Genomic DNA, 22,774 nt, shown 5'->3' on the forward strand with positions numbered 1-22,774 from the left:
ACGGGCAAATGTTGACACACACGAGTAGGAGATGTGATTCGGGCTGGAAAGGAAATGGGAAAAATATGTCACTGAAGAACTGTTTTGATCAGTTTTTTTTCCAATGTTTTGGAAATAAAGACATGACAAGATGAATGTGCAAAAGCCTGTACATAAAGTGGATGGCAAACTTTGAGTCATATGAGAAGTGAGGGCAAGATTGGAACAGATGGCAGGAGTTCCCCTGGGCGAATGGCGCCTGCCCCAATGAACACTGGGAGGGAGCTCTTGACCATCTGGATAGAAAGGCAACGAGCAGCATCCCAGAGAGGATTCCCCACTAAGCGACATGGAAAAGAAGAGCAGGGGGGCAGGCCCATTTGGAGCAATGTCACCAACATAATGGCCATGGGCCATGTGAGAATCGGGTGACAAGTGGCCTTAGGAGCAGACGGGAGGGGGGCATGTCCCACCACATCCAGCAGTAGGCGCCATCTCTCTACATGCATTCGTCAATTTTCTAATACAGGGATGGGCTGCTTGAATGCTGGAGGAGCAAACAAACAAATAACTTTTTTTTTTTCTTAGAGCAAAGAGCTCACTGACCATTCAAAAAGGGCACAACACTGCTGAACAAGAATACAACATTAAGAGCAACAACTCTTAATTGTTTCACAAAATTAACACAAACAAAAATGGTCACATTATTAAGGTATTATTTTTGTCCTACATATCATTCCAAATCCGTCTCAAAACCAAAAAACTAAGACAAGTAAGCCGTCTAGCGGTGGTTAGTGATATTACAACTTAGAACTACTGTTGATTCCTGGATATTTAAAGTTTGAAATAGTCACAGATTTTCTTCTTTTTAATCATTTGGAAACACACACACTGTAGAGTTTTTTGTGAAAAACATTTTTCAGTTATCTAAAGAATGTTGGGTTGGTAAAATAAATACTCAAGCACTAATAAATCTTGTTGCCTATGTGATATTTAGATTACAGAAATATTGGAGAGAATCTTTCCTGCTTTGTAGCCTACCTAAGTGGGTGGTGCCCAACTATTTTTGATCGGTGTCATACACCCACTAAAAGGTTGAGCTGGCAATCTCATGCTGGCTTACAGATGAAAATTAAATCGCAACCATATCTCCATTCAAAGAGTTAAACCCGACGTATCATGCAAGCACACGTGCTGAGCATTTCTTGAATCTCAGCTGTTGGCAAAAAAATGGAAGGAAATCTCAGTCATATTCTGTAAGCTGTCCATCACCTCATGTAGTGTAAGCACTTGCTGGAATGTGTGGAGCCAAGCTAGGCAGAAATACAAATCAAAAGCATATTTCTGGTTTTGGCTTTGGGAAGTGTGCAGTCATCTCTCATGCTCTTCAGGAAGCGCTAAATGGAACCAGACTGGAAGTGGAATGGGGGGGGGGGGGGGGGGTGATGGTATGTTTAGTTAAGGTAGATGATTTGAACCAGAGAGTTTGTTTGTCTTATCTTCCTATCAGGGAACTTGTACATGAGGCGTCTATGAATATATAAACATGGAAAACATGAGGAAGAAAAGAAAGGGGAGCTTCCGTTTTCTGCCTGGCTCGTTTTTATTTTAAGCCTGTGCACATTGTTTTTTTCTTAATTAAAAATGTAGTTTGTAGTCATTTGTATCAATTCAGCCATAAACAAACTTCAGCTGCTGTGTTGCTCATACTTTAGTTTATGAGAAACATTACTGACAAATTCCCTTGTTTAGGGAATTTAGGAGCTTGTTTGTTTGCATGCTGTTTTAAAGTGAGAATAATGTTATTTGGCACATATATTTATTAGCTCCACTTTTATTCATCTTGGCATAAAAAGCATGGATACAAGCGTTTACACGAATTGGAAAGTGCACAAGTGTAGGACGGCCTGTGAAAGAATCTGCCCGAATATATTACATTGCATGAAAACATTTGGACCAGTTTGGACTGGATGATCTGGAGTAAAGTGGTAGCTTCAAGTAAAAGTGCCCAGCTTGTCCTCCTGAGGTGTCTGCCTTCTCTTCTCCATTTGGAGCTCAAGTGGATCGATGACTTTCTCCAGCCGCCCGTCATCAATTATTCACCTGATCAGCCCTGCTGCTCATTAGATGACTAATCTCTGAGGGCCAAGAGAGACGGGACACTTTGAAACCCGAGACCAGCGCAGAGGCAGGATGAGCAGATCTCGTGTCCATATTGAAAAAGAGACACAACAGGGGGGGGGCTCCTAAATGTGGGCTTATTGTTTTGTACATTTCGGTCCTGACATGTAGGTACTTTATAAATCTTTGATGTAACCATAGAATCACTTTGATGAATGTGCACACATATCATCGACACGCCGCGTGTGCCGACAGAGTCGTCACACGTGTTAGTGTATCAAGACAGACTGGCAAGCACCGGTGGGGCGTGTGGAGCTCATGTTCAACAAAACACTCCATGTTGCACTCATATTACACCGCCACTTAAGATGTGCTCACTGGTCAGTGGATCACATTTTATGAGGCTGTAAATCTCTCCGTTGATGCCACCTTTCCTTTTGGTGCATTGTTTTCCCTTCCAGATGGAAATGAGAAGAGTTTGGAAATAAAAGGCCGTCAAGATACTTCCGAAGGAGTACCGTTGACCTGATCGGGAACAATGACAAATACTAGCAAGGTTCCAGAAAGCACACAAAGAATCAGACCCAAAGAAAGAAAAAGAAAGCTTCGGTTCTTAAATCTCACTGATCAAGAAGTAGAGGTGGGGAGAAAAAAGGGGGGGGGGGACTTTGATCAGACAGGTCCCCCCTGAGAGCCAAGCGGAGGTGAGAGCGCTTGTGTGACGGCTTTGCTGCGCGTTGACTCTGATTAAAGGGAAATATGCATCAATGTATAGTGCACTCCTTTTCATCTACGCCTGCCATGTGTAACTGATGTCGCACCTTTGGCGGCTAAAGCGCCACCTGAAGTTGCTCATTTAGAAGCTTGTGAGAGGAAAATAAAAGAGAATAAGAGCACACTTGAGGAGATTTTGTCTGACGAGCTGCAGGAACACTGCCGGAGTTGCCCTTTGACCTGTGACACAAAATCATGTGCTTTTAAAATAATAACATCGTGGTAAGGCTCGAGCGTGCATCACTTTGACTTATTTTGCCCTCTCTGTTGTCTTGTGGGAGTTGAAAAGGAGTGGAGTTTCATGTCGCTTGAGAAGGAGAAGACAAGCAGGCATCGTCCTCATCTATTAAATATGAAGCAATCAAAAGGAATACTGCTATTGTTCAAACGCTCAGAACTTGATAACCTCACATTTCTCTGAAAGTCTCTCCTCCACCGCATTTGTTAAGTGCTGGTTTTAAAAAAGAGCTAAAATTGCAAATCCCACTCAATACCACAGAGATCATAAAGCATTGATGTCAATTTCACTTATAGAAGCAGCACTTCATCACCAACAGACATTGCGCAACATTTGAGCAGTAAAATCAATCTACAAATGTCCATCGACAAATTCAAAATCATACATGATTAAATGAGTTATACAAAAAGTTTCTCAGCAAAGCATATTTTTATTCTTATAAACAACCGGGTCTCAAGGTACACAAACCAACACAAACGCATGCTATTTTTTTACGAGGTATAACACCCACTCCAAATTTGTAACCATGAATTTTACCGCTTGCTTCCTTACCGGTATTGAGGCTTGAGGATTAAAAAGACATAATAAACGCTAGTGCACTGCAGCTTAGCCACTTCCAACTTTTTGTTTTGTTGTGACCAAACAGATCATCTAAATATATTTGTAAATATACTGTATTTATAATTTTCACAATATAGCTATTGTATCTATAGATTACATCTATATATCATATCTATACATATATATCTATGCAGCCAATATATTGGTACTGGGACTAGGATTTTTTTTTTAAAACATCTAGGTACATTCATTTGACCCTGTCATTTTTTATTTCATATGAAAACAGATTAACTATAGAATATCTCAACTCAATTATATCATACAAACATCTCAGTGACACTTCATTTAACACAAGCATACTCTGTATTAATCTAGTATAAAATAGCATATTTTTCTGGACAACAGTACAAAAACTCTACCGAGACGAGAGTCAATTGATTTTCTCGGGTGCATACGTCAACAACGAGCTAAAACAGTATTACGTCAGTGGTCAAAAGCTTCAACACAGATGTACAATCACTTATGTGAAGAGAACCTTGGCATATCACAGAGTACACAAATCAACAAGTCTTGGCCGTCAAATTGAAGCCACATGACAATACGGAGTACTTTTATTTCTTCTTTTAAAGGCCACAAGGCAGTCACATGAGTGCCGGTCAAGTGTGTTGTTCGATTCAAGTCGGCAGCGGATCCTTATAAAGGAGTATGAGAACGACACAAATTAAAAAAAAACAATGGAAATACTGTAGTTGGAATTTGAAAAATAAATCTAAAATTGAGAGAATTACGTGACAAAAAATAAATAAACAAAAGCTCCCGCGAAAAAAAGAAAGTTCTGGCACAATGACACGGTCATCAGTTTCATGTGATTGCAGAAATGTTAGTTCCTGATAAACTAATCGGATGCAGTGCGGCAATTTTGACTCTTTCAAATTCCAACTTAATCCAGTGTTGGCCAAATACTCCTACATAGGACCCAAAACGCTGCCAGTTTCTTCTCTACAGTAACTACAAAGATTCCCATGTGGTTTTTGAAGCGGTCTTAAGCGCTTTGAGTACCAAAGTTAGAAAATCGCTTTCCACTTTTGGGCCGACGTGTTAAATAATCGTCCAGTGTACATAGTCTCTAAGCTAAACTACTTACACACCTCAGTTGATACAGAAGACAACAAAACTACAAATGAACACTTCCCATTGAGGATGTAACACCATGCAAAGAAATTTGGGTTGGCTTTTTGCACAGAAATGAAAAGTTGAATAAACTCACTGAATAACCTGCAAGCCATTGCGTAACAAGGTGCTGTTGCGTGACTCTAGAGAAATACAACTATTTTTATGAGTGTGAACGCACCAAAGTATTTGGATGCATCCCAGACAAGTCAAACCAAAACTACATTCATGGCTTCCACTACAATTATTATATCCATATTTGCATGTGATGGTTTGAACAGTTTCACTGTATTTAAATAAAAATTAAATAAGAAAAAAAACAGTGCAAAATAAACTGGACACGACAGCTGAATCTTGAAGAATGAGAGTTGTGAAAGATGAAACATTAAATCCCTGCCTTGTTGAACGTTACAACTGAGTGAAGCTCCATGTTGGGCAGGTTAATGCGGACTTGGAACCGGAGTGTCCAGACCTCTGTCGGCCTCTTTGTCTTCCGAGCCTGAGTAGGAGCTCAAGGCAGCCCACAGTAAGCTGGGTTGCTCACAGTGGTGGTGACCCCGCCAGTGTTCCTGAACTCCTTCTTTAGTATCCAACACCTTGCTGCAAAGTACACAGTTGAAGGCGGAACCTGATGCAAGCACCCCAAGGCATCCGCCGGGAGCTGACGTCCGGACACTCTTGTCCTCCCGTTCACTTCTACAGTGGTGGAACCTAATGTGCCTCTTGAGTTTAGCAAAAGAGAAGAATTCCTCATCGCAGTTCCCGCACTTGACAAGGTTGCGTTTCTTATTGAGCTGCCGCCAGTAGTGTGCGGCGCGTTTGATCAGTTGTTCTTCAGGGTTAAGACCACCTGACAGAGGCTGGCCCCCCTGTAGCTGAATCAGGACCTCCTCCTCATGAACATATATAAGATGCATCTTCATGTCGGCAAAACTGGGAGTGACTACATGGCAGCGGCCGCATTTAATCTGCAGCTCCACAGATTCTTCACGGCCCTGATCTACTGAGGGTTCTGAATTGTCCCTGCAGGGATGACATTTGTAAATATCCCATCAATATTGGCACACATATATAGACAAGACAAATAGACACAGTGCCCTCCAAAAGTATTGGAACCACCTTTGTTCTTGTTGTATACTGCAGACACTTCAGATCAAAAGATAAATATGAGACAAGTTCAAGACTGACACAAATTCTTACCTCTCAACAGCTACGTCCTCCTCGTTACGTTTAATGGACGGCTCCACCGTAAGCAAGACCTTGTGAACCTCTCGCAGATGGCTGAAGTACACGCCCACATATCCAAAAGCCTTTTTGCAGAACTCGCAGCTCAGAGACTGACGAGATCGAGCCTCGGAATGGTGAAGCTTCATATGGGTGCTCAGGCTGCCCGAATGCGCGTAGGCTTTGCGGCACACCGGGCAGACATATGGTCGACTGTTGGTGTGACTGTTCATGTGGCTCTGGAGGTGATGCTTAAACTGGAAGCAGCGACTGCAGGTGGGGCAACGGTGGAAGGAGCGGCTGGCGACCAGAATTCTGGAATGGGACGAACCGCTCAGATGGAGAGCAACCGGAGGGTGTTGGGGAGGACAATCTGGATCCTTTATTGTGGTTGGTGTGGGGAGCTGGTGACTTGGTACAAACACCGGTTCTTGTCCATCTGAAGTACTGGGAGGCAAGCTAAGTAGCTGGGGGAGAGCCTCCATCACCAACATTGGCTTTGGCTGAATGCTACGGTACTTCTTGGAAATGTCAACTTCTTTTTGCTTGGAATTTGACACGACTATTGAGGGTTTTTCAGGGGACTTTCTACGAAAGAAGGACAATGACCTCTTCTTTCGGGCCTCATATGCTAAGATGTCTTCCATTGTCTTTCTCTTTCGTCCTCTTTTCTTTCCCGGTAGCTTCTGAAGGTTCCCCGCAACCAAGTTTTTATTCTGAGGCTGATCAGATGAGTTTGGCAACTGGCTGCTACCCCAAGCTTGAGCTATTTCGTGGATTGAAGGATCTTTGGGGCTCACGGGACCCGATTGGTTTAAGCCATCCTTCTCTGGGGACAAGTTGATCTTAGCAGGTGGAATGAGTGTGGTCTTCATTTTAGAGTAGGGAGGGATGGACAGTTTACCCTTCGGAGGGGAAGGGATAATCTGCACTGCTTTACTGAAGATGGCCGGAGAGATAACAGCGATGCTGTTTGGACACGGAGCTGATGCAGGCTTTGATTGGCACATCCTCACTGGACCGCTTTGCTCCAGGGAATTGCCCTGCGACGATTTGAGAGCAGTCGGGAGAGTAGAAGATTGGCATGGATTTTGAACAAGGCCTGCAATTGCAGATTGTTCACCTTTGTCTGGGGTTTGTTCTAATTGGGACCCCGGGTACAGGACAGCATTATCTGGTAAAAGGGCAGGGACAGAGATATCAGAACAGGCCGGGTCGATAAAAATGACCTGCTCGGACGGTTCCACCTTTGGGTTTTGAGTTTGAGTGACCATACTCTCCTCTTTTTTCTCCTTAATCAACAAAGACGTGTTGCTCACTAGTTTTTTTGGCGCTGCAACCCCAGAGGCAGCTTTCCCCCTTAGAGGTGTTGATCTAACCTTATCTGTGGTTCCTGCTCTCCTCACAGGTTTGTACCTGGGTATGGGCAGCTTAAGATTCTTTTGGATGGACTGGGTTTGTTGAGGTTGTTGTTGATGTGTTGTCTGGGACGAGACAGGAGGGGGCAGTGCCACCAGAGAGAATGTGCCATCCTGACCAGCTATTTGCATCAGGGCATAGTTTTGAGTAGGCACAACGATGGATTTAGAGGTGGAGCCACTATTAGCTTCAGGGAGGGCAGGGGGAGGTTGACAGGCTAGGACTGTAGGGGACGGGGAAGGCACAATAACTGGGGCCTTGGGGGCGATGTTGCGGAACTGAAGGCTCTTCATTTGAATGGCTGGATTCAGTGGAAACCAGCTGCGAGACAGACAAATTAGTCGTATTAGATATGATTGGGTAGCATATGATGAAAGGAGGCAGGACGCAATCTTGCAGCAATACACCTTCATTCTACAACTACCATCTTTTTTGGGGATCATTTTTTGACATGTTCTATCTGCCCAAGTGTGACAAGCTGTCCGTTAAACCATATCTCTTTGGTCACACATAGTAGTTATCTTGTTCCCTGAGGCTAAGGACAGAATGCCCTCTTTGATTTGAACTCAGCGTGGAGTCATAGTTCCTGCTGGGCCTTGCAGTGAATTCCTTGCGTCATCCCCCAACTCACTTCCTGGAAAGTACAGCTAGGACATCTGATGACTCGAAAAAGGGTTCCTTCCCTGTTGCTTGATGACTCTCAACATTGTATATCCACAACACGCGAATACGATTTGGTACAGAAAGCATTTTGGAGGCGTCACAAAAAACATTCCAAGAAGAAAAAGGAGAGATAACATCATCTTCAAGAGGCAGTAATGAGAAACAGCAAAAGGCCTACTGTTAAACAGCTGGAATTGTTTTTGTACAAAGAATATTTACACAGTACCTGACCACATGACAGCTCCATAAAACTGGAGGTATTCCTTCCCTACATAGCAGACAACTGATCGTATTTTGATTGTTACCGTGGCTGAACACTCAGTGGAATAAAACCAAGGGATCCTTGGTCTTTAAGGCAATTTATTCTTTTCCATTTGACAAATAAATCTGTCTCTTTTGACAGTTGAATGAGATTAGGAGGGGTGATAAAAATATTTGACAAATTCAAAATAGGTTATATAATTGCAATATAGTTGTCCAATAATTTCGGCCTTCCTCTTTGGTCAAATCTAAGTCCGCTTTCAGTTTTCCTAACTTTTTTTCTTCCCTTACCCACCTCTAAATTTTATAGCAAGGGCTTTATGAGGCGTCCGCTGTGGAATAACAAAGCAAAGCATTGGAATACTTGTGTAAATATGAGGTTTCAAACCTAAACCCAAAAAAAAACGGTGTGGACAAAGAAAGGGTCGGCCTTTGACAGAGTAAACACAGAGCAGAACCGGTGTGGCGTCAATTTGTAAGAAGATCCACCATACATTATTACTGGACTCTAAATAGATGATCATGAGGGGAATCATATATAAGAGTTAAAAGACAAATACATGTGGAGGTCATAGATTTCACTCAATCTGCCATTGGATTTTAAACGCCATTAGGTTTAATCTAACTTGGGTCAAAGGTCAGGGCTAGGATGATGCAGATGTGTTTTTTGTAAGAGAATGCAGGGGACACAGGGAAAGGGGAGACAGATTAACAGGTAAAGCCAGAGGGTGAGAGGTGAGGGACGTATGTTTATGCATGGAAGAGGTCAGGGTTGAATAAGAGGGCAGTGTGTGAGCAGGCCGAGCATGAAGTGAGCATTAAAAAAAAATATTCTGGTTTACACGCTCAAACCGAGCTGGGACGTGTGCAAAAATGTGGCCCCTGCAAGAAAAATAAGATGCCAGACAAAACTGGCTCAAAGTTGAAGTTGTCCTGAAGTGATGTGGAAAGTGCTGTGTGTTCCAGAGTGCAGGGTTTTTTTTTTTTTTTTTTACAGGAGATATGCAAGGTCAAAGCACTTTAATGTCCAAAATTCATTTTTTTTTTAAAAGCATTATTTTTTAAGAGATAATTAGCTTTCAAAATTGTTGTCATGCAGTTTAGAGTTGCTTGAATTGTTGCTGTGTACTATTAAGCACAAGTTTTAACACGATTGTGTAATAGTCTGAAAAATGCTCTCGTGAAAATGCAACCACATTTTGGTCCCTTCATTTTCAACTTGAATCGCACTGCTTTTAGTTCCACATTTTTTTAAAGAAGTCAAACAGATGAGAAAAAGTCTCGAGTTGGGTCATCTTTTTTTTTGGACAGATTTGACAGCAGGAAATAAAACACACCATTCTGTCGTCTGGCCACCCATTTTTTAACAAAGTTGTATTCTGAGGGAAGGACAGCAGAGAGCATAGTCGTGAGGTTTGTTATCTCCCCTGGTAGGGGGAAGCAATGCTCATCTGGGACTCCAAGATAGGGCCTGGAGATGGAGCTGGTCTGGAATGAACTATGTGTCCATGTTTGTGAGTGGGAGGGGTAAAAACACAGCAGAGGCCAAACTCCCCCAGGTTTTGGCGTAGATGAAAGGCCAGGATCTAGGCTAGATAAGAGGGCAGATCATGGGGGGTCGGGGCCGGCCGGCCGGCTGTGCAAAACCGTGTCTAGCAGTCATCTTTAACAAACCGCTTTTTCTCCATGCAAACATATTCATGTGAATATTTTTAACCAGTTGTCTTTTTAGGTGGAATTATTTTTCCACCTGAGCAAGCTTGTGTGTTGTATTGTTTTTTTTTTCTTCTATGTATGCTGAAAACAGTCTTCAACTTAAGCCAAGTGTAAAACTGCGAGCGTGTGTAGGAGAAAGCTCTTTTGTGTCCGCGGCAAAGCGCACTCATGGAGAAAATGAAATCGGTGTTTGCAGAGGCTGGATGAAACAGGTACTAAAACACACATATTGCACCTTTGCTAGCATCCAGCTGCTACTTTTGTCTTTGGATAACATTGAAAGGTGTTGCTCTCTCTCTTTGCTCCATCACAGCGCCATATGGTATGCGTGGCATGTACAAACAAACACACAACCATATGTCATCCATTGTCACCTGAGCAAATCAATGCACTGGAAAAAATCCATTCCAATTAGGACCATGCCGATTTTGCCAGCACGTGGATGAAAATGAATCGATAAGTGAGCCCCCACTGTTATTCCTCGTTTGGCATCCCTTTAAACCGCCTTAACTGAGGCTTTTGTGCTACGTACACAAAAACATAAGCAAATCTGACCTAAACACAATTGCAAATAAGAATATTTACAATTAATACAGCAAAAGGATGTCGAGGTGAATGGCGTCCATGTGGAGTGAAGGTGACAGCAGTGTGTCCAAGAGCATGTCGAGAAATGGGAGTTTGTGGTCTCAAGTGTTAACACCCTATCCCTCCCTAGGCAGCCAGACTGTCTTAGTCATCCAGACTTTGCAACGCTAAACCTTTACCTGACCTTTCCTTACGCGGTGACATTTGGACCTATTGGAATAGGTCAAACAGCACTAAAGAGTGTGGAAGAAAAATGGAAGTGGGAGCTTGATGGGAAGAAAAAAAAGAGAAAACAAGTTGAGTGAGAGCTGTCGGCAGCAACGAGAGTGGACTCTCCAAGAAAAGAAAAGAAATTTCAAGACTTCAACACAGCATCCTGAGAGAGTTTTGTTCACTGCCGGGTGAAAAGAAGCCTCATTGCAACCTCTACTGGCACACAAACACCTTAATGATCACTCCACTGACTCAATGGGACCAATTCAACGGGGAATCTGAAAGGAACGAAGATGCCATCGTGCTAATTTTACTCCCTCTGCATCTCAGATGAAACACTGGAAAAGGCAGCGAGGCATAGAGATGCAGAAAAGTTTTGCGCATCTAATTTTGGACTTTTTTTTTGCATCACGTCCTTCTTCGTATCATGCATGAAAGAGAGTCTCTCTTCCTCTCTCCAGCTTGCAACCATCTCTTTCATTTTAACCTCCCTCCCCTTTTTTCTCACAACCTGAGTAAATAACCAGTGTTGTGTGGATGCTAATTACAGCTGGCTCAGGGAGGGACGTGATTGGCCCAGAAGAAGGAGAAGCAGAGGTTGGGAAGGGCAACCCAACACAGACGCCAAGTACCAACCAGAGAAGGCCCTCCCAGATGTTCGTGGGTCCGATTGAGAGACAAATGGAAAGGTTGTAAAACGTCCTTAATGACGTCTACTCCTAACGGATCAAAAGAATCGGCAGATGATCCTCGCAGTTCTCCTGTTGAGGTGAGACTGGAGCTCTTTAGCATCATTGTGGTTGACATCACAAGAAGGACTCAGTTCCGATGCTTAATTTAAAAGGATGTTTTCCAATGACGGGAAAGAAGGTGAAACGATGCAAGACACCACGTCGACGAGACGGTGAAAGGAAAACACGGCAGATTGATTTGTAGTTAGAGGACATGGTCGGAACATCACGGAAGCAATGTTTTATTTTTTTATATAAATGCCATCCTGAGAGGTTTCTTGATTAAAAGAAATCTTATGATCCCAGATTAGGACTAGATTGGTAATGACAGGTGCAGGAGAAACCTTAATGTTACAAAGACTTGCGTAAGCTTTTAATCTTGTGTTAAATCCACCGCAAACACCGACAGAGAGACAAAGTGGAAAGGTAGAAAGAATCACAATGTATAAGGGATTGCAGGGGGAGAGGAAAAATTGAAAAAAAAAAATGTGATGGGTGGATAGATGAGCTATTTTTATAATGAGGTCAGTGTGAGCTATGGGATTTTTTTCTCTTGGGAATTACACACACACACACATACATATACACAAGCTGTAGTGATGTTATCCTGCTGTGCATGGCTACCTCACCTCCATCAACAGAAGAAAAAGGTACATGATTCAACTGCGCGATACATTTTTTAACAATGCGAGGCCAAGTCGTGTCAAAGCAGAAGTTCTCCCCATAACTGAAGATCATCTTAAACTCAAATTACCTATTTGATGATCTCCTTCGTCATTACGTGGAGCCGAGGTCGTGGTCCTACCCGTCACCTATCGGCACTCCCCCCTGTAAAGACATCAATTATTTAATTTCAAAAGAACAAAAGTGTCTGTAAAACTCTGAAATTCATGAAAGCGAAGTTCTCTCAAGCGATCCATTTGCGACAACGTGTAAAAAGTAACACGGCGTGGCGACGACGACATGATTCGCACGTGGCTTTGCGCATACACGCGCGGACACACTCCATTTAACGGAACGAGCGCTCGTTTAGCCAACAGTGTCTCGGCAGGCAGGGGACACAAGGCTGCCCACTCAGTCAGATCCATCCATATTAAATAAATAAGGAGCGCTCTTGTGTGTGTAAATTATTCATTTAACACGCCTTATCCTCTTCCAACAACCTTGTTAGAGCAACTCGGGAGTGGAAAGGGGGGTGTGCGTGCGGGTGGGGGCGGGCACAAAGCGACGGCGAGGCAGACACTGTGGCTCATGAGCGACTCAGCAGAACCTGTGGTGCATCTCTAAGCTCTCCGGGCGTTCAGTCATAAGGGGGCTAATTCGGCCTGACACCTCCTTTGTTTCAAGCAGAAAAGAGCTGCGTACACAGCAACGCACATGCGCAAGGCCACACAATCCAACTCCACACCGCCATGCACAAAGTTGAACAGAAAGAGCACAAGAAATGAATTTTTAGTGCATATTCATAGAATAATCATTCTACTTGTCTGGATGAATTATTGAGGAAGGGGAGAGCGGCACACGCAACGGAATAATGCAGTGGATGCTTTCCTGTGCCGCCTGAACTCAAATCAGAAAGCACGGGAAGTCATCGACGCTTCCCGAAATGATGCTAACAAGCCGCAAAGGTGACGCAGGGGTTTGTTTACATGAACTAAATTCATTAAAGCAAGATTTCTCGACTTAATTCTTTCAAATGGAAAATTCCAAAAAAAGACGAAAAATAAAACAGGTGTCCCTTAGTGGCAAGGCTGTACTCTAAATTTGCTAAGACCACATGAAAACATCGTCTATTCCAGGCCAGGGCGGCAAAATTACAGCCCTGCTCGTTCTACTCTAGCATTAAACCTCAATTAGCGTACAGCTTTGCCAATGATGTCATTACGCAGGGTTACTTTTCTTCAAAAAGACAAATGCTTGTATCGGAGCCAGTTCAAACTTTCAAGTGTGGTTCTACAGCAAAGGAACGTTCTTTCCGGGAAAAAAGGTGTCTTCGAAAAAAAAAACAATATTGTGGTCTTAGTTTGGCTAAATTTACCAAGACTGGTAATACGATCATGACGGGGCTTTTCCAAGGAGAAGAAAGGTCAGTTACGACAGACATTCAATAAACACAAACCGTTTGACCTCCAGTAACCTGACAGAAGAACGCCCAGTCGGATACCAACTGCAATGGTAAGGTACACCTAAAGGGAAACTTGAGCTTAAGTTCAGCTTGAGCTTATTCAAAAATCAATGATGCAAAAAAATGGACTCCCTTAACACTCTTTAAAATTTACATTAAGGATAATTAAATAGAAGAAATTGTCTTTGGATGTAAATTTGAATAATGCCACTCCGAGTTGAAGAGCTATTGTGGAAAACTAGGGTCAATTATAAAGATAGACTGAAATTTTATGGCCAACAAAGTGACACCAACGCAGTCCTTTAAGGCAGCACCTCCTTTCTACTTTTTTTGTAACGGCTTCCTCACACTGTAAATTATTTATTCCAGCTCGCAGCAACTTCTCACTCTAAGACCACTAGGTGTAGAAGAGAGGACTCGCTCTCACATCTTCAAAGAGAAATCAGTTATGGCTAAGTTTGTGTGCTTTTTTTTTTTTAATCACCCAGATTCTTTATAAAATTTCTCCATCATGCACAGGTGAAAAGAGTCGGGGATGGGAGGGAGGGGGGGGGACTTTCTCAGAAAGTGGAACAGCCTTTTTTTCCACGCCAAACTCGGGCAAAAACTTTTTTCCGAGGGGTGGGTTTGGAGAGCGTGAGATCAAAAGCCTGCAAGTTTCTGGTGAGCGGATCCAATCAGCCGAGAGGGCCAAGGAGAGGAGGAGAGACAAGTGTTTCCCTTTTAAATTGATCCCACTGAGACCCTCAAGGTTCCCCTCGCAGGACTCGCAGCAAAGCGCAAAAAAAAAAAAAAAAAAATGGTCCTGAGGATCTGATGAGGAACTGGGAGGAGAGGGTGGGAGAAGAAAGACTGTTTTGGGTAATGGAGGGGAGTGGGGGGACACAGAACAGAGAAGTGTGAGGGAGACACGCCAGTTGTGGCAGATCAAGAGAGGCGAGGCAGACAAGGAGGTGGGCTCATTTGCCAAGGGGGCATCTATGCATCCAGCAAAGAGTCAGTGTGGGTGGTATCAAAGCACTGGTACCCAAATGATGATGATGCGCTCAAGTGTATCTGCCCAGGTCTTGGCAGCGGAGACGTCGGATCATTTGGAGCTGGCCTCAGATCAGACCCTGGACCAAGACGGTGTCGATAGACGTGCTCGGCTCTCAAAGGAACAAGCGCTATCAGAGCAACCCAGAGACTCGGGAGCCTGCCAGACTCACGGCCGACTAACCGTTTGCCAATGAGTGCATGAAAGTACACGCGGTGACGGTGTACATTTCCAGTCGCCTTGTTTATGGCCACAACCAATTATCAAAAAAGGAACATCCAAATTACAAATGAGAAATCAGTTGGTGTAATTGCTTGAAGCTTAATTGATCATTCTGAAAATAATTCTACCTGCGGCCGTCTTGAAAACGGTCACCAACATTTCCCATTTAGATAAACAATTAAATTGACAGCATTTTATTTTGATCAAATATTCTTGTAGCACATCTGCGACATTTACGGCTTACAATAAACCAACGTGGTCGCGATGGAAAAAACACTACTCGGCATAAATAACTCAGTCTAATAAATAAGCAGATCTCTACTAATATCATTAAAGTGCTCTTAGGGTAACCACGCCCCTTTATCCGTGACAATCTCATCAGCATCAATAATGTGACATTTCATTCAGCTGACTGTCCTGATGAAGCCATTTATTTAATTAACTAGGATGGGGGGGTTGGTAACATACACAAATTCAAGGTTACATGACCAGGACGGAGTTGGCGCCAATAATCTTCCTTGCTGAGAGAGCAAGCTCATCATGAGTGCTAATTTTCTCCAGCGTACACAAAATAAGAGGCTCTATTTATAATGAGGGGAACCAGGAGAGGGGGGGGGATTAGCTTATCATTAGAATGAAGACGAACAATCAATTTCAAGTCTTAAAAGGCTGCCAAATACACTTATTCTTAACCACAACCCTAATTTGCTTTTTTCTCAGAAGTTTATTCCTGACTATCAGCCAACAATGCATAAGAATGTTCAACTGAAAGTCAAACTTGATGACTAACTTATTTGAGGTTCAAAGTAAAAACTCATAGTTAGATCATTTGTCTTTTCTGTAAAGTCCATTGATGGGTGTATTGATAGCGAGGTCTCTTCAACATGAGTTTTGAGGGTGTTTGGTCTCCCCCTTCAGTCGCTTGTGAGCTGCAGAGCCTGGAAATGATTAGGCCTGGGAGGGCAATTAGCCCGAGCATCGCTGGGCTAAATATAGAGCAGCGTGGCCGAGCTCTGCTCCTGGGTCATGTCCACAATGCAGCCTCTACGCACATATGTTAGCACAATCTGGATTGTTTCATGACTGATGCGAAGGCTTCGCTGACTCAGATGAGATAACATAACTCAGCTGTCGATCCGGTGTCTCGTGAGGCCAGGAGTGGGAATGAACCCTAAAAGGAAACATTTCCGCTATAACTATGAGTCAAGAAGGTTTATTGAAATGGAAGCTGACGTCACAAAATGCCAAAGTTGGGATATACTTTCCCACACTCTCATCTCGTAGCTTCCTGCCCCCTTTAGTCCCGTTACCTCCTGCCCCCTTGTGAGAAAAAAAATGTAGATTTCATCCTTAAAAACAGGAGGTTCGCCCACTTGCTCACCTGGGACAGCTGTTGGACAGCAAAGGCAAAGCAAGAAGGTTATAAGAGCCTGGGAATGTTTAACATCTAGAAAGCAATCAGAACATAGCCACTGCTTAGGGAATTGGACAGGAAATACGGAAAGTAACCCTTTCCTGCCTGAAAGGAAAGACCAGAGGAAGTCATTTAGGCTACGACAAATTTGCAAACTGAAAAGTGAGCGTACTTCTGATAGTTTCTTTCTTCGCAACTTGTTTGGATTTATTTAATTCCATCGCTTGGCACTATAATGACTCTTGACAGCGCCCTCTGCTGTCGACTGGAATTGACGTCAAAGTGCCCAAGTTAAACTGCATTAGGTACACCGCTTTTAGCAAGCGCTAACATTTCACAATTAAATGACATTTTAGTTGCCTGATGATGTTTTATGTTTGCTATGGTGACTGAATCAGATTTTGTTTCCTGACACAGGATGGCCCTTTCCCCGAGTCACAAGACAAATAGAGGAATTTCATTCTCCTAAACTGTGGCTGTTGCTGACAAGTAGCCTTCTCTTCCTCAAACAGGCTTATGTGGCAAGACTTGAGCGTGTGTATAGGTGATAGGAAGTTTCGTTTCCGTCCAGTGTTCCTCCTTGCTGCTTCGTTTTACCGTTCACTTCTTCACTTTTATGGTGCGTATAAACCATTTTGTTTTACCGCGAATGAAAAAGTGAGGGTTTGTACTTCTCGAAGGATCATCCCTAAGAATTTGCCCAATAAATTCAACTCGTTTGAAAAAATTATACAATTTAATATGTTTTACAATATGGTACAGATCCAGTTGTAGTTCTGAGATTACTTTGGTTGGGAAAAAAAGATTCTGGCGCTGTCGATCAGCACATTCCGACTATGCTCTGATGTTCCAGGAGTGCACATTTCCAAATACAATGGGCTCCGTTTAGTGTAACGGCACACAAACACATGACACAAATATTACATTCTACTGAGAGAAGAAAAAAAAAATCAAGGTCAAACACAACCATAGAAATTTGCCCCAAGAGAAAGGCGATCATTTGGTGTGACTTACAAACCCGGCGAAACCCAACTATGCCTCGGAGTGACATTATTTATTGAGACAAGTTAAAAGATGTATAGTTGTATGCATTATGAAGCTAACTTCTGTTGGAGCAATGTTGGCTGTAACCCGACTTAACATTGGCTTGCTTTCTCTGAACAGATGTCCCTTGTGAGACACGGAGAAGTCTGATGGCTTTAATTTACCCCTTTTCGAAAGGATTTCTTTTTTGATGGCCGATTTTAATGTATAGACAATTTATGGGCAGAGATTTTGATCTTAATTACTTTGTTAATTAACTGCGATTCACAGGCGGAGCCTCCGGTCTATCCCTCTGCATTGCTGAGAGGGCTCCTCAAGAATCTCTCACATCCTCTTTCCCATTTTTAAAAGCACTTGTGACTCTGATTTGCAGGTCTGCTTTTGCTGAAGGTGGGATTTTTTTTTTTTTGCCCCCCCCCCTTGAAACGTCAGCAAAGACCAGAGAGCTCCAGCTATCGGGGAAGAACCTGGCGTTGTTTCCCTAACGTCCACGCAGTAGACTTGAATCAAACGGACGCATCGTCCAGATTTATGTTTATCGTTTTCCAATGAAAGTCAGAGAGCTAGGTGATGAAATGGCTCTTCATTGCCGGTGCTTCGCCTATGATGTATGGATTGAACATTTAGCTAATCAAAAAAACCAAATGGATGTTGTTAAAAGAACACAAATAGTCAATCGTAGGTGTTTTTTGTCAAATTTCCAGTTGAACAATGGTGTTCATTTGCATGTGATATATTCAAACAGGTTGTGCGCAACATGAACAAGAAGTAGGCGTCTTGGCACGGAAGCTTGCTTGAGAAGAACAAGCGAAGAGCGAGGAGAGGCAAGGTCCAGCTGAGGCAGCTGCTTGCTATTACTCTCACCCCGCACCCCCCCCCCTCCCCTCTGGCAGGAAATGAGCAATCATTTAGTACTGACAGGTACATGCTGAACCGCTGCTATCTCTGCTCCGAACCAACCAAATAATGAATTACAGCAGTTTTGAACTAAGCCTCTCAAGTATTAATGCTGTGTTTATCGGTTTATATCTTTTCAGGTGCAAGAGTGTGATTTTCTGACGTGAGGTGGCCCTTAAACGATAGACGGACCAATGTTGTATCCGCAGTTAGTATATCAGAAAAATCTCTGCAGGATCAAAGAGAATTCTGATTCTGATATTTGCTTGAATAAAATTCAGAAGACGATTAATCTGCAAATTAGTTAAGAAATGTAAACACGATGAATAACAATACCAAGTATCGGTACTCGCGACAGAAGTCGATACTGGTATTGCCCTCTTGTGACCATTTTATAGTCACAATATATAAATAAATGTCTGTCTTTCAAACTATCCGTCAATTTTTGGGGGGAGATAAATCTTCTGCTTTAAAAGTACTAGTGGTATCAGTACTTGGTATCGTGACTCCTCAAAAATTAAGTCCTGAAACTGGTATCGGTCTGAAATAAAACAAATAATCTAATTGCGGTTTTCCTATTGTGAATAACACCTATGGCAAACTGATCGTGCCACACTAATCTAAAACGTCCACATTCAAGATCTTGCAAACAAGCAGCTCTCTCTTGTTTAGTCTCTGACAGTCTTCTCCAAACATCTCTGTTGCGCAGCCCCAGATGTCTCATTACTGCAAAACAAGCAGCGGGGATGAGCAACATAGAAGCCACCGGCCCTCGACGATGCCTCTTTTTCAATTAGAGAAGATTATCCCAGCCAGAGTGGCTCTTCCTGTGCGGTGATATGCTAGCTTGCCTCACGCAGGACGAGCGTGTGTCATGTCGAGATAAATTTCGTGAGTGGCGGAATTAAAGGTGATTGCAAAGAGGGGAGTTGTAGCTCCACATGAGTGCACAACGAGCTTAATAGCAGGAGGTTGCTCTGGCATCTATAAACTTTACAACCTATGAGAATACATAGGCAGAGACACAGTTACGCACTTACAACCCCTCACTAGCTCCCGTAAATTAAAGCTAAGCACAATTCCTTAAAATATACAGAAGGCATGAATCAAATTGCAATCCTAACATTTCTGCAGGGTCGTTCATAATGCCCTTAACTCATTAGGAGAAGACAGTGAGGAGAAAAACTCGGAAACATGATCAGTTTGTTGTGCAACCAAAGACGTCTGGTCTTGAAATAGAAAATGCAGCTGCAAAACAGTGAAGCTTGCCTGCATGACACTAACGCTGCATAACTTTCCAGTGTGTCTGTGCCATAGCTGGAGCTCCTCCACTGACCATGGGCGTCTGTGGTTAAATCGTGCTAGTCTACAGGTCCGGAGGAGGCAGGCGGGCTCGGCTACTGCTGACGCGGAGCACCCTCGCAGGGGAACGACTGAGTAATGGCAGGGTAACGTGATCCAGGGATCCAAGGGAGTGGGAGCAAGCGTGACGCTTAAATCATAGCTGTGGGAAGGAGAACGGGAGACGCGCATAACGTGTTTGCGAGACAGGGAGATGAGAGGCTGAGGAGACAAAGGGTGGAGTAACAAAATGAATTAACAGGGGGGCGGTATATTTTGCAAAGCGCTCCATAACACGGGATGCTGCCATTCATGAATGTACCGCACCTCTTGAAGTGGGAGGGCCCTCAGAGGAATGACAGGGTGTGGCTTGGGTTTCAGATTTTATAAGACCGTCTAAGACGGAATAAACGTGTACGAGGTCCAAAATGATTTGAAATGTTTTCTCGAGCTATTGTAGTTAAGCTTGTCGGATGCTACCAGGGGACCAACGATCACGGATGCTACAATGCGTTCATATAATAAGTTTGCATTTCATTTTTATTAGAAATTAATATAAGGGATTCCCAGGTCACATGGGGAATCTCAATCAATACCCCAATCAGAAATTTTTACACTCAGGTTACTGTGAAGGCATTCAGTTCATACCATGATATGACTTCAGACCATATCATGGTCCTCAAAATGCAAGTCCGATGAGACTTGAGAAATTATATTCACCCGACTATTACTGAGCCACAAACATATTTTCCCATCCACCATATGCTCTTCATTCATTATTCAGACATGAGATGCGCTTTCCTTGTTCTTCAACCATCCGCTCATGACATATTTGGGCAGCACTTACCTGAAAGGACTCGTTTAAGCAGAATAGTATGAAAAAGAAAAGACGTTTTTAAACGAGCAATCTTTTTGGCCATATGAAACAGTTGCATTGCATTTTGCTCATGTCTTGCTGTCAATAACAGCAATTGACATTTAACTTTCTTTTGCGAAAAGAAAAAGACTTTCAAACTACGCTTGTTGAAAAAGATTTTTGCGCATGGGCTCTTTGTTGAATAATTTCTAGCGAGACTGCTTCTTCAAAGCACCGTGATGAGTGGCGCCTGGAAGAAAAACGAATGCATGTGCGTGTTACAGTAATATGATCATACGATTGAGCGGAAACGTTAGACAAGCATCTAAGTTTCCTTTGCCTGCCATCTCGCCCCACGAGAAACCACAGTGGAACTGCTCACCAGCCAAAGTCAACATCACAACCAGCTGTACGCCATGGATTTTGTTTACGCAAGGTGCCATGTTTACATGCCAACCCCTTCCTCACGAGGGGTGAAAATGACCACAATGGTACTCTTCCCTTCGAGCCATTGTACGTGACGCACCCGTTAGAAGTGTGAGCCATTTGCCACGGTGAGCGTGATAAACGAGGCTGTCACAGTCCAACTGTGACCGACTCCTCCAAAGAGCTGAGAGCTGCACCGACCGGGCCCTGTGAAAACTCTTAAAAACGTGTCAGCTAACCAATTTTCCAAGTGAGCAGTAAGCTGCTCTGAAATGAACTATAAAGCTGGAATCGAATCGTATGCATATTTTTACCGATTATGATTTTCTTTACTGACTTTTAAAAAAAAGAAAACAGCAGGCAAACATTTGTAATTATTTGAACTAGCCACATCAAAAGATTAATTTATTCAATTTCTATACATCTTACACATATAGCTAGACAATATTCATATTTTTTGCTAAATTGCAACATCTATTTGATTTCACTGTACACATTGACAAATCTTATTCGCAATCAATGCTTCACCTTTGTGCAAGTACAATATTTATAGCAGTGCTGTATATTTTCCTACAAGTACCAGACCAAAACCTGAAGCACATGGCCCAAATCTAATCTGGAAAAAGATTGGATTCCTTGTGGTTTGTGGCTCCACTCTTCCAACAAACTCACATCTGAGTAAAAGCTCTGCAGATCTCGGTTAGACCTGGGTTTAATTTTTATGATAGGGAATGTGGCCCTACTAACGGCAATGTACTTTTTTTTTTTTTACGGGACATATCTTATGATGAACACTTGGGCCTATTACGCTACTGTATGTTAATGTAGGTCATGATGATGGTAACTGCAAATTTTTTAGGTGACATTTTTGTGTCAAACATTTGAGAAAAATGACATTTGACCAATGCACGTCTTGCATTTTGGATCAGCAAACTGTCTACTGCACTAGATTGACATGAGACCCCACTAACAGAGCTCAACAGGAAAAAAAATTAGTAGGGGGCAAGTGAAGGGCAAATGCACGCTTGCCTTTTGGGGGCAACGTGTGATGACAGCTAGACATTGAAATGGCAAGACCGCCCCCCCCCAAAAAAATTGCAGGTCTGAAGGGGTGCGAAATGAAAACTTCCTGCAAGAGTTGCAGCATGTGGGATTCGCTGACCTTTACAGCTCGTTATAATGTGACAAAACCTGGCTTCCTGGCAGTGGTGGAAATAATATTTTCTACCTGGAAAGGAAAACCAAAACCCCCTCTGGAATATATACCACAGTGAGAGCTATTTCCAGGTTCAGTCTATTGGCTCTTCTTGGAGGGGAATTTCTCCTTCCCTCCTCCTCCCCAAAAACACATTGTCAATTTATCACATCTGATCATTAACATCTAAAATGCATTTCAACTAGCACTGCTTTACGAGTAATACTTGCAAGAATAGGAAACCTTTTTTTTTTTTATTCACTGATTGTGAGAAACATCCATGCTGACATACTGCAAGCTCACAGCTGCCAACTGCGGCTGATCAGGCAGAACGCTTCCAGTCACCAATCGATGAGGAAACTGATACAGCAGATGGCTTGTTTCACAAAATAATTTGTTTCACATAGTCGACGGGAAAAGAGCCAACATAAATTGCAAAAAAGGCAGACACTTCAAAAGACAAACTTGGAAGGATATGTTCTGCCTTTTACATCAACTATGAGCCAAACAAATCAACAACATGACATAATATATGCAGAAACATAACACGCAGCCAATCATTA

At 42.9% G+C, this 22,774-nt stretch overlaps 1 protein-coding gene and 1 long non-coding RNA gene across 3 annotated transcripts in view; one reads left to right on the forward strand and one right to left on the reverse strand.

Annotated features, from left to right (window-relative positions):
* Positions 1–3,522: 3,522 nt before the first annotated feature.
* znf438 (zinc finger protein 438) overlaps positions 3,523–22,774 on the reverse strand; it is a 29,186-nt gene continuing 9,934 nt past the window's right edge. For both annotated transcript variants that reach the window (XM_088362919.1, XM_088362918.1), the window contains 3 exons: positions 12,410–12,483; positions 6,044–7,807; positions 3,523–5,866 (listed from right to left, as the gene is read on the reverse strand). In XM_088362919.1, coding sequence (XP_088219045.1) covers positions 5,284–5,866; positions 6,044–7,779 — 2,319 coding nt within the window. In that variant the 5' untranslated portion in view covers positions 7,780–7,807; positions 12,410–12,483 and the 3' untranslated portion in view covers positions 3,523–5,283. The remainder of the gene's footprint in view (positions 5,867–6,043; positions 7,808–12,409; positions 12,484–22,774) is intronic.
* Positions 17,005–18,765, forward strand: LOC148380800 (uncharacterized). The gene is made up of 3 exons (XR_015854670.1): positions 17,005–17,071; positions 18,242–18,417; positions 18,534–18,765. It is a non-coding gene; the product is annotated as an uncharacterized LOC148380800 (long non-coding RNA).

The sequence above is a fragment of the Syngnathus floridae genome, chromosome 20, assembly GCF_059516105.1.
Source record: "Syngnathus floridae isolate MCC-2025c chromosome 20, RoL_Sflo_1.0, whole genome shotgun sequence".
NCBI lineage: Eukaryota > Metazoa > Chordata > Actinopteri > Syngnathiformes > Syngnathidae > Syngnathus > Syngnathus floridae.